Genomic DNA, 16,156 nt, shown 5'->3' with positions numbered 1-16,156 from the left:
GTCAGTATTCTATAAATTTGGCATTTCTCTAACTAAAAAATAATCTTGTCTCTCAAGAGATAGTGCAAATGTATGTGTGCCTTCATATACAGTAGCACTCCTCTAGGTTGGTGCAGTGAATCATTACTTTTAAATTGCTGACATGTTCTCCCTTGAGTGATGAAGTGTATCTGAATACAAGAGGTATGTGGTAAGTGTGTGCAGATTTGACACAGCCGCTCCCTGGATGCCTTACAGTTAATTACATTGTCTAACCTTCTGCTGATGTGCTGCTATATGCTCAGTGTCATGATTTAATGTATCCCAGACTACCAAAAGTCCAAATGGGTTGGTGCACTTCACAGTGTTATATATTGATGCACTGGACTGCCTACTGCCTGAGCACAGCATTGTTCATACGATGTTGTAGGCTAATTTGTGTATGTGTATATATATTACAATACAGTAAGACAAAATAGTGTGTGTTGTGCATTCACAGATAAATGTGCACACTAAGGACAAACAATGTCCTTTAGTGTCCTGCTGATCTGCCACATGATGATTGTGCATTGGGTGCACTTTAAGATTCTTTGGACATCAAATAAAATCCATTATGGTATCAATACATTATTAACTTGTTTTGGGCCCTATTCAGATTCAGTAATCAGTCAAGATGTTTGATTTGGCTTTTTTACAGACAATTAAGGAGTTTGACTCTGAAATAAAAACACCACCACGCAACATAAATACAGATATAGCTGTTATCCAGTGTTAGAATGACAGCAGGTGCCCATCTTGTGATTTGTGTGGAAGAGCCAATCTTCTGGTTTGCATTTACATCACAGACTGTGACTTCAAATCCCATTCAAAGCACGTTTTGTTCATTCCACATATGTTTTCTTCTTGAATGGAGAGGTTTGATCGGATTAGCACACTGACTAATTTAAATATGAAATCAGTCATGCAATGGTTTCTTCGCCAGACCACATCTACAATACATAAATCACAGTGTTGTTTTACCTGCATGGTATGTGTGAAGTGGTACACATTCATTTTTGCACTTTGTTCGGCAAAAGAGGTCCAAACCCTCTCCATTCTTTCTCTATTGTGGTGGTCGGCCAAGAGGTTATGGATACAATCCTTTGTCCATTTCCTGGTGTTGTATATGATTATACTCAGTTATGATCTAAGTTTACAACAGAAGTCAATTCCCAAAGAGGAATCTTAGCCTCATGAATAGAGCAGGAGTTTGTTACTATTTATTTGGGGTAAATCTGAGAATCTGCATTGTTTCTTTACATTGTTCTGCTCGTGTCACTTTTTATAATGTCAAATATTCCCAAAGATGTTCAGCAAGTTCACGGTCTGGTGACTGTGAATTGGAAATCCATGCAAGTCAGCAGACCTCGGTCTTCCTTTGGCCTCGGGTAGCTTTGTTACATGATCAGGCTCATTGCCCATCTGGAAAATGACTGCTCTTCTACAAAACGTAAAGCCAGTGGGGATGACATCTGCAGAATCGAGTGGTATACCTCTCTTTGCTCAAGGTGCAGCTTATCCTCTTCGAATCACCAACTCCACAACAGAAAACCATTACCACACATAAACATTCTCACTTTGGTTACCTGTGGACTTTATGCACTGCTGAATCAATCCGTTATGTTTTATCTTCCCCTTAAATAAGATCTCTAATTTCAAGTTTGTGTTCTGTAAACTTACCTTGAGTTTTCAGCAGTGACTTTCTTTTTTCTTTTCTTTTTTTGTTAGTCACGACCAGGTTTTGTTAAAGAAATTGATTAGCAGTGAGGATATAAACACATAGAGGGCTTTATTCATTGAGTCGAGCCATGGACAAAACAACCAGGGCCCTTTGTTTAAGAGCAGTCCTTTGGCAACATCATCCGTTCACTACGCTGAACAGTGTTTTCTCCGAACTTCATTCAGGTGGTATGGAAATACCCTGCGCCAGAACTCCAAAGTACTCTGTCACGGGTCTGTCACTGTTCATTTGTGGATTTGTTGTTGTATTCATTATGAATATTTAGCTGACATTGTGCAAGCTGGACTAATGCATTGCTCTTTCTTTCTTAGGAGAGCATCCGGATGGACTTGAGTTGTTCAGATATAGTATAGACACTGTTAAGTTCAACAGTATCTTATTACTCTGTAGGTGTAAAGTACGTAGATTATTGTAAAATAATACAGATACTTTTAAGTCTCCACAGATCCATTATAAGAATACTATGTATAGCTTGATATGATATGTTAATTAAAAGCAGTTCCTTACTTTCAGTTTAAATTGAAGCCACTCTTTAGTTTATCATCTGCTTTATTGATTCCACTGCTGTTTCTCTTCAGATTCCAGATTTGTCTGTTTTAAATAATATACTCTGAAATAAGAAGCAACAACTGACTAGAAAAACTTGTTCTGATAAATAATGAAAACAAGCATTTTTAACAGATGCAGTGTGTCAGACCCACAAGAAGGAAGTGACAGCGCCGCGAGACAGCCTCGCAGTTTGAAAGTATGATATGTTTTCTTAGCTGTCCGCCAGGTTTCATGGGGGATTTCTGTGAAGTGGATGTTAACGAATGTTGCTCAGCTCCCTGCCACAACGGTGCCATTTGCCAAGATCTTATTAATAGCTACGTCTGCCACTGCAGGTCAGGTGAGTCACTCAGACATCCTGTGAGTTTTTCCAATTTACCTAGAAATGAGGCAACCAATGCATTTTTTTCTCCTTTTACAAGACCTGTTAAAGGAAACCTTTGTGGCTCATGAACAAGATTTCTAAGACAGAACCTCGATAGCAAGACTTTTTTTGAAGTGAACAGGAACACTTCACTGTGCCCCAGATGTGTTGGAGTACAGTTTACTATACGTCACCATGATAATGCCCATATTGGATTGAAATAGGCCACATGAAGTATCACTAAAGGTTGCCATATTGCCTACATAGCTTCTGTGCCTCAAAGCCGTTCAAGAGTGATCTTCTTTTCTCCAGGGGAAAATTTGTAGACATACAGTACGAAAAAAGACGGCGATAAAAAGACGATACGGTGCGGGCTCATTAAAATGTATGTGGCGTCTTGCTCTTTAGTGAAAGCCTTTTCTTGTCTTTGTATGTGTGTGTGAACCCAAAAAGAAGCAAATCAATGTAGGAGAATCTGATTGATATTCACTTCAGAGGGTGGAAGTGGGAGAGCCTGGGCTCACCACGGCACTCTGTGGGCTTTTGTTCCTGGCAGGTTGGACAGGCCCTCACTGTGAGGATGACATTAATGAGTGCCTTCCACCGCCCTGCAACCAGGGGATATGCATTCAGAATGATCCAGGATATGGCTACACCTGTTTCTGTCGCCCTGGATTTGTGGTGAGGCTCCCCACCTTATTCCCCATCTCCCCGTCTTGTTTCTCTTTTTTTCTTCTTTTTATTAACCTTTACCCTCTTGCACCCTTAACTCGTTGAGTCCTCTCTTGGGACTTACTTACTAGATCATCTTTTATTCATTCCTATTGTAAAGCGGGTAAATCAGATTCCTGTCTCATAGAAATCACATGACAACATATGACACTTTTACTACTAATACTACAAATAATTTACACCCTATAATGTTACTTTGGATAAAATATTAAATATTCCAAATGTTAACATTGCACATAAAAATGATTTGAATATAATATAGTCAGATGCTATCTCGCATTACATGGTTTTTAAGTTTTAAAAAAAGCCTGTTTTTTGTTACATAATCTCATGTTCCCTACTTAATGCAAACTTAATTATTCAAACAACGTATCGTATTTAGCATCTCATCGTAGAGTTACAGGACATATCTGAAGGCTGTTTATTTTCCATACACAGGGGAGGAACTGTGAGCACAACTATGATGACTGCCTGTTGAATCCATGTCCAGAAGCATTTTCCTGTGTAGATGGCATCAACAAGGTCAGCTGCCTGCCTCCTGTTACGGATGCTGTTCCCTTGGCGACTGTAGTCAAAAATACCACTCACGGCTTCACACCCAGGGTGCCAACGCCAACACTTACCACAGCAACAGCAGCTGAGAAATCTGCAGGTATGTAGTCGGGTACATCCATTTTATGCTACGCTTTATACTTTATTACTTCACAAAATGTATCTAATAGCTATAATAACTAGTTACTCTTCAGAGTTTTTACATAGAAAGGAATACGCTTGTACAGTGCATTGCTAAAGAGCAAACTAGTGGCTCGTCGCTCGCTTATTTGGCCCCCATTTAGCATTTCAGATTTCTATGACTCATTAGCAGCTTCACCAAAGAGACATTTTTCCTCACATGGTTTCATCCAAATAACTCCGTGAGACCTACAGAGATAAAACTGTCCGGTATTTCACAAAAAAGCAAAAGATAAGAGAAAAGTCAGAAAAATTAATGTTCATTTCTGCTGCAGAACTTTTGTTTTTTTCATCTTTCCTAACCCATTCATCATCTCATGAGCCCTCATATTTCAATGGTGACCCTTTTTTATGGTGCCTGATCCCTACGGTTGGGAACCGGACTAAACTAACTAACTGTGTCTAAAGTAGATCAAATACCAGCAGCTCCACCTCCTCCAACTTCAAAGTCCTAAAGTGCTGCTTCAACATTTTTACATCCTACTAATATAACACTCATAAGGGACATTTTTCTGTGGATTGAGTACTTTTACTTTTTATACTTTATTATATCTTATCAGATCAAATAGAAATATTTGTATGGTTTTGAATGCAGGACTTTTATTTGTAATGGAGTATTTGTACATGTTTGTGTTGCTACATTTACTTAAGTAAAGGATCTAGGTACTTCTTCCACTACGGAGTATATACAGTGGTCAGCAGTATCCTTGTGCTCCCTTTTAAGCAGACTTAAATGCAGTTTAGCTCAGTTCCTACTAATTGTGAAAGATGTGTATAAACTTCAAAGGCTGCATATGTTTAAGAAGTTCCAATTTTGCATCAGTTCAAATTAGTTTCTCATGTTTGAACTTGTCTGTGTGTTCAGGCTGCTTCTACATACTTTTGATGTTAACTTTCCTATTTGAGTTTATTTTTTTAAGGAAATGAATATGATTATGAATTATATTCATAGACTGTAAAACCCAGACTCATTGCTGGAATGACAAATGTGGCAGTGTATCAAGTTAAATGAATGTTTCTCAATCAAGTCATAGCCCCCATTACAACACTATTACTTCCATTCACATTATATGTGCAAGAAAGTGACACTAAATCACAGCAATCAATTTGTACTGATGGTGGTCCAGGGATTTCTTTTTTTCTTTTGGCAAATTACAAAGCTATCCTTCCCTTGTCCTTCCCACCAAACATTTTAGCTGCACAAGGTTTGCCAGTTTCGATTGAGAGGAGACTCCCACTGAGCTGGTACTCCAAATGTGATTTTACAGCCTTTGGGACATAGCAGGCGATGATATATTAGGTTTGATTGAGAGATTGTTGTAGTTTGTGCAGCTGTGGGGACAGAAAATCCTGTTAAAATCGAGTTTTGTATTGGCCACTGAAGTGCATTTTCTATTTCAGTTTGAGAACAATAATTTAAAAGAGTGGTAAGTCCAATCATTATTTGTTGCTATATCCTTTAACACTCAAATGAAGACACTGAACACGATATGTTATACATTATTGGTATTGGATTCAGTCATCTATGTGAGGGGAGGAATTCAGAGCCCTGGGCAGATTGTTACTGCTTGACAGATGAGGTCTGTCTACCTTTGAAACTGTTCACAGAGCTGTAAAACAGACCTATTGAACACAGACGAGCTTGAACCAATTCAGGGAGACACTCTGAAAATCACTTTGGGCCGAACATAATGGAGTCCTACCCACTGCACCTGATCCAGCTCTCATCCAGGGCACATCGGTTTGGAGATGGTTACGACACTGGTAAAGAAAAACAAACCTGAGCGTCTACACACTAAAACATCTCTTTACTCTTTTACATATACGTGCATAATCAGAGTAAATAAGTTTTAAAGCAAGGGGACCCAGAAACTCATGAGTTTATCTAACTAGGTCACCATCTAAAAGCATGCAGTGCCCTTGGTGTTGCTTGAAATAGACTCAGACAGTGCTCCTTTAAACCTAAGACTCCACAACCTTTGAAATATACCAAGTCAATTGGATTTTATACGTAGAGGGGTTAACAGGTACACTAACGGTAGGATAACATTTCTTGATGACATCTTTGACATTAATTTGGTCAAAATCTTGATTTCTTTTTTTTCTTTCTTAATTTTGATGCCAAAAATTAATTTAGTTCACTTCAGCAAAACTAGTGGCTACTAAAAATGAATGTCATTCTATTCCCCAGATTGAAATGATTGTCTTCTGGGTTTCTTTTTTTTTTTTTTTCATCACTATACGTTCAATGCTGAGCTCCACATTATTTTAGCTCTACAATATGAGCGCTGATGGTTATCTAGAGAGGACACTGCTGGTGGAGGGAGACTTACTGCAGCTAAGCCACGCTTTGGTTGACTTTCCTTGGAGTGATCAGCACAGCACAGGTGAAGCTGTTATCTGTTGCTGCCATGTGCAGCAGAAATGAAATTACTTAAGCTCCTCAAAATCAACTTGATGAGTAAGAGGTTAGCCCGAGGGTCCTTTTAAAACATGCAGCGCCTCTCTTGGGGCCGTCACCTTGTTGACCTTCAGTTTAACATGCACGCATTTGTTCCGTCCCGCACTAATAAATGTCAGCATGTCTTGTTTAGGATCGAGTTGGCAGTGCCCGGTTAGTATGCCTGTAACCATTTTGATATATTTAGTGACTCAGCTTCTCTAGTGAGTCATAATGACATCTGCATGATGTGCACAGTTAAAAATATTTATGAAAGAAAGGCTCCTCGAGATGAAAAACACTGTGTCTGAATGTATCATTTTAGCTGCAGTTCATGGCATGTGTGCTCCTGTACAGTAACTGTCAGTGCAGTGCGTTGGAGTAACTTTTATTTTTAAAACCAGACAACAAAGATATAATTAGACAACAGCTTTTTAAATGGCCATATCATATTTAGGATTCTATTCCCCTGTGTATGTCAGCAGTATAATCATTTTCAACCAAATCTCCTTTCATCACATGTATTGAATATAAGACCTTTTCTGCTGGTTTTCAAACAGTATAGAATGACCTTTTGCCTTCCCTCGGGGCTCTGACATTGCAAAGGGGTCCAAGAATGGTCCTCACCGGTATTTTATCTCTGTCCTGTGACAAGTTCAATCAGTCAGTCTATTACCTCACGAAGTAAATCAGGGATGAAACAGGACGGACGTCCTGCCTTTTTTTAAATAAATGGGACATTAAGTCTGTATCAATTAAATCTCGCCGCCCAAAGTCTATCCTCTTATTAATTGATCTTAAGCTCGTATTTCTCCAGTTATATGTTCCTAGAGGAACATCTTGTGCTTTAACCTGTCTGACATTCGCATACAGTCTGTGCTGCAACATTGTGCTCCACCTTTACAAGTAACATTAAATATGACTCGTATCAATGTTCTCACATCTTTTATGGACATGTATTAGGACCCTAATTAAATCTGAAATGAAAGATTTATATCAAGGAATATTTCCACTGAGACAACTTTGTTCCCCTATTGAAACTAGAAAAGCTTTTGAGCTGAGTCCAGTAGTGACAAACTCCTCAGTCAGCACTATGTTAGCCCGTCCTGTTCTAATAACAGTAAAAAAAATACTGATACTGCTCAAAACAAGATAGGAGACAGTTTAAGTTGTAGACATTTACAATTTAGATTCAGCCGAACTAGTTATTTGAGACGCGGATGAAAAATCTGCTGTGAGAATGTAAGGTAGCGGTAAAAACAGGAGACCTTTGACGGAGAGACTGAAGCTAACTGCTAATGAGGTATGATGCTGCCTCCTGGCAGCAGCCTCAGACTGCATCAAAGACTACATCAGACTAAACAAGGCTTTAAAATGAATGAATAGCTTTGTCTCTGAGGGGTAATTTTCCATCATCAGCATTGGTAAACCCCATTGTCAGGAGTCAAGCAGAAGACAGCGCAGCATTGTTGCTGAGTGCATTTATCCTCATTAATTCATAGATCACAGTAGGTCTGCTCATAACAATTTTCACTTTTTTTGTTAGGGGATTTTCTTCAGGGTATTGGTCATGTTGCTCTCCAGAGAAATTGGGGGTATTTAGGTTAGCTTGTTTGCCAAATGCCCTGCGGGGCCCACTGTCAGATCAAAGAGGGTCTAACCCATTGGGACTTGACGCATAACAAATATTGATAAAGGTCTCACTTGCAGCCCCCCCGATTAATCACGGCAACAACTTAAAAGAAGCTTTGCTGATTTCTCTAGTGTAATGATTTTTCTTTTTCTTTTTTCAGATAAGAACACACAGAGCATGAGACAGGTGCATCCAGGAATGCTTTTCATTTTAACAGGCTCTCCGGTTCGACTTTTCTGCAACAAATTGCACTACTTCCTTCAAATGAGAAATATATTGAGCATGAGCGCCCCTAATGCTTGCCTCCAATTGCAGGCTGTGCCAGTCTTTTAAGTTCGTCTGCGTCACTACCCCCAATAAGCTTGCGGGCAGTGGACATTTTACTGAAATATCCCATAATTGCCCATTCTCATGGATAATATAAGCCATGTTATTCCTCTATAAAATGAGGCACATAATAAACTTGTATGAATACCTTCATTTCAGCCAAGATTCCTCTCCCGCCTAATATAGTGCCATTTGCATGCTTCACAGCTTTTTGGCAAATAAGACTATTTACAGTATGCCTGTAAAGTGAGCAAAATGAAAAAAAACTGTGGCGCTACCAAGAGCCTTTAAAGCCTTTTTTTCTGTATTCAAAATAATAATAATTATCTACTTTCTGGCTTCCCACACTAAATGGCCTGCACTGCGCATTAGTCTCTTTCAGCTGTATGCCATTAATGCTGCCGAGGTTATTGATGGGTACACATCACATTTACATTTTATACAGCATGGATGTATGGAAGCCCTGAGAAAAAGAAAACTTTTGGTGAGTCTTTTCTAAATTGTTTGTTAATGATTTTTCTAGGCAGGTTTGAACTCCTCCATACACTCCACACAAAACACAAGTGTGTTAGCAAGTTCTGTAACATCAGAGTCAAGTTGTTTGTTTGGCTAGAAATGTATTTTAATCTGCCGTTAGCTATACTGACGTAAACCCTTTGCCCGCTAGCTAACGAGTTACAACTAACAGCTACAAACTAAGTTAAGTCGACCGTATAGCTAACGTTAGTGTATTGTAACGTTAGGTATGGTAGCTGGGACCCCTTATTGGTGGGATGTTGTTGATTTTTTGGGATTCTGGAGTGAAATGTGATTTGCAATAAGTTGGGGACACTTGAGTGAAACTGACTATTTCATATATTCTGATTATTGTATTGGATAATGGAGTGCTGCAGGCCGTATTATGATTCACAGTGTCTTGGGGACACTGGAGTGTAACGGACTATCTTCAATTTTCTGATTATTGAATTGTCGGGAGCTTGTTTTGTCTCTGTGTGTGTTTAAGTCTTGTCCTGTTTATTCTGTAACGTTCTGGTTATAATGGCTGCATTTTATCTGCAGTAATATTCTCTGGGTACACCAATAAAATGACTGCACAACAGCAATTTCAAGCTATTTAAGTGTGCTGATGACATGGCTTGGGTCGTTTCCACAAATAATTGTGTTAATCCAACTCAAAGTTAATGCTGGGAAAGCAAAAGGAACTTATTCTACTCGTAAATCAAGCAGACTCACTGTCATCACTGATCTTGTGTGACCAAACTGTGGCAACCGGAGCACACACAGATGACAAAGATGAGTATTCTATTATGTTCTATGTAAGTTGTAAAGGCTGCATTGTCAATATGTGAAGTCCCAATAAACTAAACAATTTTTACCAATTAAGATGAAGAAAAAAACAGCATAAGAGTGGGACATTTGGACACTAAGGAAATCCATATATATTATATAGAATTGGATGCTGTTTATTGAATATTTAAATTATGTTGCGATGCTTCCTTCGGTTGACAGTTAAACCCAGGGGTGAAAGTAAGAGTACTTCTAGATTCTAGTCCCACTGGAAATAGTGTTGTAATAAAACTGAACAACATGAAACATCACAACTTATATTTTACTTAGGAGAGTTTAGCAAGAAACAACTGCCAAAAACCCACAGCACTCGATATCAGACAGTCAGCGGCAGCAGAAGTTGAGTTTGCCAGCAGTAGGCTAACGAAACAGTTTTGGAGAGGCGGCAAGCACGGATTAAAAACCCACAGGTCTATGCTGGGCACAAACACACTGACACTGGAACAATTTAGAAGCAATTCATAAGAAAACTAGAATAACACTCGGAGAGCGCAGACAATGGTGCGTTCGTGTGCTCCTCGGATGATCCCATCTCCCGAGTTTGGAAGTCGTTCTTGTTCATGAGCTTTAAGTCATAATATGGAAAAAAAACATGGACTCTACAATGTAGATGTGTGGTGTCTTTTTTTGCTGAAGCAACATATTAACAGATTCATGTGAATTTTCCCAGTCAAGAAATCTTCAATAAGAAATTAATAAGAAACCACATGAATGCAGCACAAATGCCCTATTTCGCAATGATAATTAAATTCAAACATGTACATGTAACAGACTAAGGGACAAACCGAGCCGAAAACAAAACCTCCCTGGTGGTGATAACTAACTGTTGTGTATGTTGACCTACATTAGCAGATGTGTTTTCTTGTTGGAAATGTGATCGTAACGGGTTGTTGAATGGGTTTGACAGGCAGCTGCTGTCCTGCTTTCACCCCTGGTTTAGCCATTGGTGCTCAGACCAATCTAAATCACTCGTGAGGCCAGTCAGGTATTTTTCTTTGTTTGATATTTTAGAGGGAAGTCCAACATTTGACTTGTGGCTTGAACAATTTTATTCTAGAGGTGTACGCTACGTCGGTGAAAGTCAGAAGAGGCCATGTAAGGTTAATGAGCTTTGTTTTATTTATTTAATGAATTAAATATTTAAGTATCAGCGACAATGACTCTGAGTGTTGCTTTATTGTTTAGCATTTGTAGAACAGCCAATAGGAACACCTGAAAACAGGCTTTAGACAATCTAGTTTTCTCTCTGACCATTTCAATTCCAATATGCTTTAAGGTTATGGTATCTTTTACCCAATGACGCCAATAATGTATTGCCTTTTTGAAATCTCAAATACATTATCTATTTACTGCGTCGGAACTAATGGCACCTATGGCAAGTCAATTATTAAGCAAGTATGCTTTATTGCACCACTTAAGAGTCATTTGGACATAAACCATTGTCTATTACTTTATCCATCTTTCAGGCCTTTGCAGTTCATCTGAAGCGAGAGTGCCTTTGATTTTGAAATCACTGTGGGTGGTTGATGCTTCACATTATGATTTAATACAGGGTTGTTTTCGGTATACATGACTTCATTGCGTAATGTTAGTGTTGTTTGTGCTTTTATGTGAAACTTTTATGCTGCTGTCTTGGCTAGGATTCCCTAGAAAAAATGATGTTAAATATGAAAGGGGATATCCTGTAAAAAATAAAGATTAATGAAATAAAATTGAGAAAACATAATGTATTGAAAGATTTAGATAAAATGGTGTCTTCTTAATGCACTGCACGTTGTATAACTGTGTTTTTCTTAAAAGTTCATGAGGTAAGACTAACAACAACAATCTATTTTTTCTCTCTAAGCACTTTCATCTGCCAACAAAATCAAGCTTAGCTCACTGCTCCAATATACTTGCATAGCTTGGGTCTTACTTTATAACACCTTACCTACGCACAGATGATCAGGTTTTAATTTCTCCCCAACAGTGTGTAGGGTTCACTCCGCCCTCTGTGAAACAACACAGCTCCATTCAGATTCATAGTTGCGGTTACATAAGTATTTAATTGATTAAACAATAAATAAACAGATTGGTCTAAGTACCAATGGTTCAACTGTCAACTGAAGGACTGTTTAAGAATAAGCATCGCACAATAACTGCAATATTATACAAATAGCATCCAATTCTATACAATACATATGTATAGTAGCCATATTAATTGAAATTGCCAGAAATGCATCCAAAGTGCTTATTGTGTTCTGCTAGCTACCATTGAATGCACAAAAATTATCCTTTTCTCTTAGCAAGTGTCCAAAAGTCCCACTTTTATGTTCTTTTTTTATTCTTATCTTTATTGGTGAGTTTATTTTATTTAGATCCCCACTAGCTACAGCATTGCAGCAGCTATTCTTCCTGGAGTCCACAAAACAGACTTCACATAGTGACAATGCAACTATTACAACTTACATGGAACAGAATAGAATAACCTTTATTGTTCAGCCGAGGCAGGAACACTGTCTTTGCTCTCACCCAGGAAAATACAAATACAAAACATGTTCACAAGATAAAAGCATAAACAGAACAAGGGTATTTTAATTGTACAGTCAGTCAATGCATTGCCCATTGTGCACAGCCTACACTCTCATATTTTAGTTTAAAGTACTTTGTTGCCCATATTATTGCATTTGGGATAAAACAACCTCTGTAGCTATAGCTGTACGATGAATACAATCAACATTGACTTTAAAACTTTCATCGTTTCTCATCTCTGTGTGCTCCTAAATACATGAAACAGTTAACAATTCCCAGTTTTTTCACTGAGTATCAGTGATTATAGCGGGTCTGCTTTATTCAGAATAAGTTTCTTTGTTTTTTCCAGCATTAATTATCATTAAAGACCTACTGAACTGTGTACTTGGTGTACACAGAGAATATTACTGAAGATGAAAGGCAGCCATCATAACCATAACATTACAGAATTAACAGGACATTAGACTAAAACATGCACACAGACAAGAAAAGCTCTTGACAAATCAATAATTAGAACATTTTAAGTAGTCCATTACACTCCAGGTCTCTCGACACATTGCAAATCATAATACGGTCTGCTTCACTTTAATATCCAAAATAAATGATTGAGAAACAAACATCCCACTCAGAAGGGGTCAAGTCTAAACTAAAGTTACATATACAGACCACTTAACTTAGGTTGTAGCTAGGTTAAGTGCTAATAGCTTACATCAGAATTAGTTAACGCTAATATCAATTTAGCACCGATTGAAATACATTTCTAAGAAAAAGACAAAAAAATGACAGTAATGCGACATAACTTGCTCACATAAAATTCGATCCCTGTGTTTAGAGTGCATGGTGAAATTAAACTCTCCTGGAAGGAAACACAAATTATTTCAATCCTATTTAGAACCTGGGGTAGTGGTGCATCATTGTGGCCAAAATGAGTATTACAACAACAAATACTTGGAACAAAAAAAGAGCCTTACAAAAAATGTTTATACCTGCTGAAACTATTTTTCACCCGTTTTCACAGAAAGATGAAAAGAAAACTTAGGAAAATAACGCTTAACAAACTTTTTTTTTCACCTGTCAAAAAACATTTTTCCCACACCCATTTTTACAGATGGAAAAAAATGTAAGGATGCAAATCCTTTTTTCATGTATCCGTGAGTCATATACACAGTAGAGGAAACTTTTTAGATCAGACTTAGAAAAAGGATCAACCGCATAGTAACAAAACCACAAAAGTCCATGTTGAAGCCTCAGTGGCAACAAGCATCTGCCCTGCTTAGGTGTTCTTAGCCAGACTCTGAATTTTTAATAATTCTGAGGTTGCTGTTGTGTATGTCACCCTGTGCACTGACCTCCCTGTAGAGGAAGCGAGTGAAAAGTTGAGTTCTTCTTTCAGAGATCAATCTCAGCAGAATTGACAATAAAGATGCATTATTAACTGTACTGTGTCTTGATTTTTTTATTACACCTTTTACCCCATTTCTACTTTCTATATTCTTGTATTTCCCAGATTCAAGCTACATTCAGTTCTTTGGGAATTCATACATGGAGTTTAAGGGTATTGACCTCAGCTCACTCAACAACATTACTGTGAGATTTCAGACTCAAGTGACCCACGGAACTATACTTTACGTGGACCAAGGACCTGCTTACGGTGATCTCTTTTTCATTAAACTCTTCATCCTGGATGGAATCTTGCAGGTAACAACTCAGGTTATATAGTTATTATGCAGGATTATATGCTAATTTTGTAGTCCCTGCATCAATATTTGTCACGTTTGCCCATGAAAGACAGCTATCTCACGGCCAATTTATACAGTTCATGGAGCAAAAACAACACGTCTTTACACTCTCTGTTTCAGTATGCCTTTTGCTGTAACAAAGAGGAAGAGGTTTCTGGGATCAGTACGTTAATTCACGTTAGTGATGGCAAGGTTCACCTTGTTAATATCAGGTATGTTCTATATTTAATTAACCTTTTGAATCTGAGTGTGAATGTTCACATCTGTGTTGTGGTTAAGCTCTGCTGCTGCAATGTGAGAGGAAAAACACATGTTGCATCAGAATAGATAAGTTAGAATGTCATGTTACAGCTTTTAATTAATTTACAGGTTGTATTAACAAAGACATCAACCCAGATGCAGTGTTTTATGTATCTGCTTCAGGCTGGAATATATGTTCTAATGAGAAAAAAAAGGCACATTCACTATAAGCTACTTACAGAGGGTCTAAGAAAAATAATTTAAAAATACATTTTGATCAAATAGTGTTAGCACCTCAGGTGGTACTAACTTGATCCTTAGTTGTCCACTCATTTCAAGTGTGGCAGGCCTTTTTGTAGAAAAGGGCTTTATCTAATACCGGGCGAAGATATATAATTGGTAGGAATCACCAGACTGAGAATGTAGATGGTATTATGAATGAGCAAATGGGCTTACATTTTAAAGGACTAAAGCAAACGTCAGAATGTACCTATTAAAATGCATTAGTGATCACTGACCATGTTTTATTGGCTGTTCTAAAGTCTTCATTTGCAGTTTTTCATTACGAAAAGATTAACAAGCAAGAGCCAAGCACAAAATCAATGTTTAAATGATTTAAAGTGAGGCTGCATGGCCCCTTTAGTTATATTGTTCCTAAGCCCATGTGCATTCTTGCTGCCAGCCCTCTCCATTATGTTCTGACATAAGAAAGATGTGGTTCAGTTTCAAGTCACAAAGTTTATTATGTATGAGCTGGAAGCTGAAACAAAGTGGCTTATATTCAACTCATATCAAATCAGTTTACTTTGCATTTTAGGAGAGCGTATGGAGACTCTAGTCATTGTTGCAAAGAGGCCATTGTATCATTTCTGTTGGAGCAAAGATAATCATTTGTAAAACAACATTCTGTTTTGTTAGACTAAACTAAAATATTGGGATTAATAGATATAAAGAAATGTATTAGGGTTTTCTGAAATTGAAGTTTTTAAAAGAGAAGAACAAACGGGTACTGAAGGTGATTATGAACATACTGTGGCAAAGGTGAGCAAGTGATCTCCTGTGGAAACAAAGCTGAGTGGGAAGGTTGCCTCATGTTTCTTGGCAGAAAGCTGCACTGCCCTAAAAATGCAAGTGCAGCTGCAGAGGCCTATCGAGTTTAAAGGGCTGCAAAGCTCCACCCCTGTTTTTTTTTTTCTGCGGTGAAAATACAACAGCAGTATGAATCAATCATAATGTTCTGTACCAACCCCTTGGAGACATTGCAAGAAAGAGAGCTGTCATAACTAGAGGGTTGGGAGTATGGAAAAATGGTTCCGAGTGTCACAAAGCAAATTCTTTGTAATTGTCTGACTGCCGAGTTCGTCCATCTTTGTCTGATTTGACCCAGAGCTACAACACCATGGCCATCCTCAACGTCACCACCTAACTCATTATAGACTTTTAATATATCTTCCCGTCAAAGACGCTTTTCAATATGTTAAATAGAAACCCAGTGGGGCTGACTTCTCAAGGACAGTGAGCACAGTGCCCTCTGGCTGCTGGCCAGGCTGCTCTGGCAGACTGCTTCTAAATTAACCGCTTCTCCATGCTGGCTCTAGAGGAAGGACTTATGCAGCTCCGAGTTAGTGCCCCGAGTGTTTAGCATATGCAACAGCGTGCAAAGCACAGGCTTAACAAATCAGACTAGATTGCTTCGTGGACCTCCTACATTCCACTCAGGGAACAAGGGGTATCAGGAGACACTGGAGAGGAGGCTGAGCATCCATGGCCCGAGTACCCTCAA

General features: G+C 38.4%; 1 protein-coding gene across 4 annotated transcripts in view; it reads left to right on the top strand.

Moving 5' to 3' along the window:
- eys (eyes shut homolog) overlaps nt 1–16,156 on the top strand; it is a 154,088-nt gene that overhangs the window by 81,696 nt on the left and 56,236 nt on the right. For all 4 annotated transcript variants that reach the window (XM_031873088.1, XM_031873083.1, XM_031873080.1 and 1 more), the window contains 5 exons: nt 2,524–2,648; nt 3,229–3,353; nt 3,843–4,056; nt 13,902–14,092; nt 14,254–14,345. In XM_031873088.1, the coding sequence (XP_031728948.1) occupies nt 2,524–2,648; nt 3,229–3,353; nt 3,843–4,056; nt 13,902–14,092; nt 14,254–14,345 (747 nt within the window). The remainder of the gene's footprint in view (nt 1–2,523; nt 2,649–3,228; nt 3,354–3,842; nt 4,057–13,901; nt 14,093–14,253; nt 14,346–16,156) is intronic.

Source organism: Anarrhichthys ocellatus, unplaced genomic scaffold (assembly GCF_004355925.1).
Source record: "Anarrhichthys ocellatus isolate YVR2014 unplaced genomic scaffold, GSC_Weel_1.0 scaffold3, whole genome shotgun sequence".
Lineage (NCBI taxonomy): Eukaryota > Metazoa > Chordata > Actinopteri > Perciformes > Anarhichadidae > Anarrhichthys > Anarrhichthys ocellatus.
The sequence above is the reverse complement of the archived record's forward strand: the minus strand, read 5'-3'. Positions and strand labels throughout refer to the sequence as shown.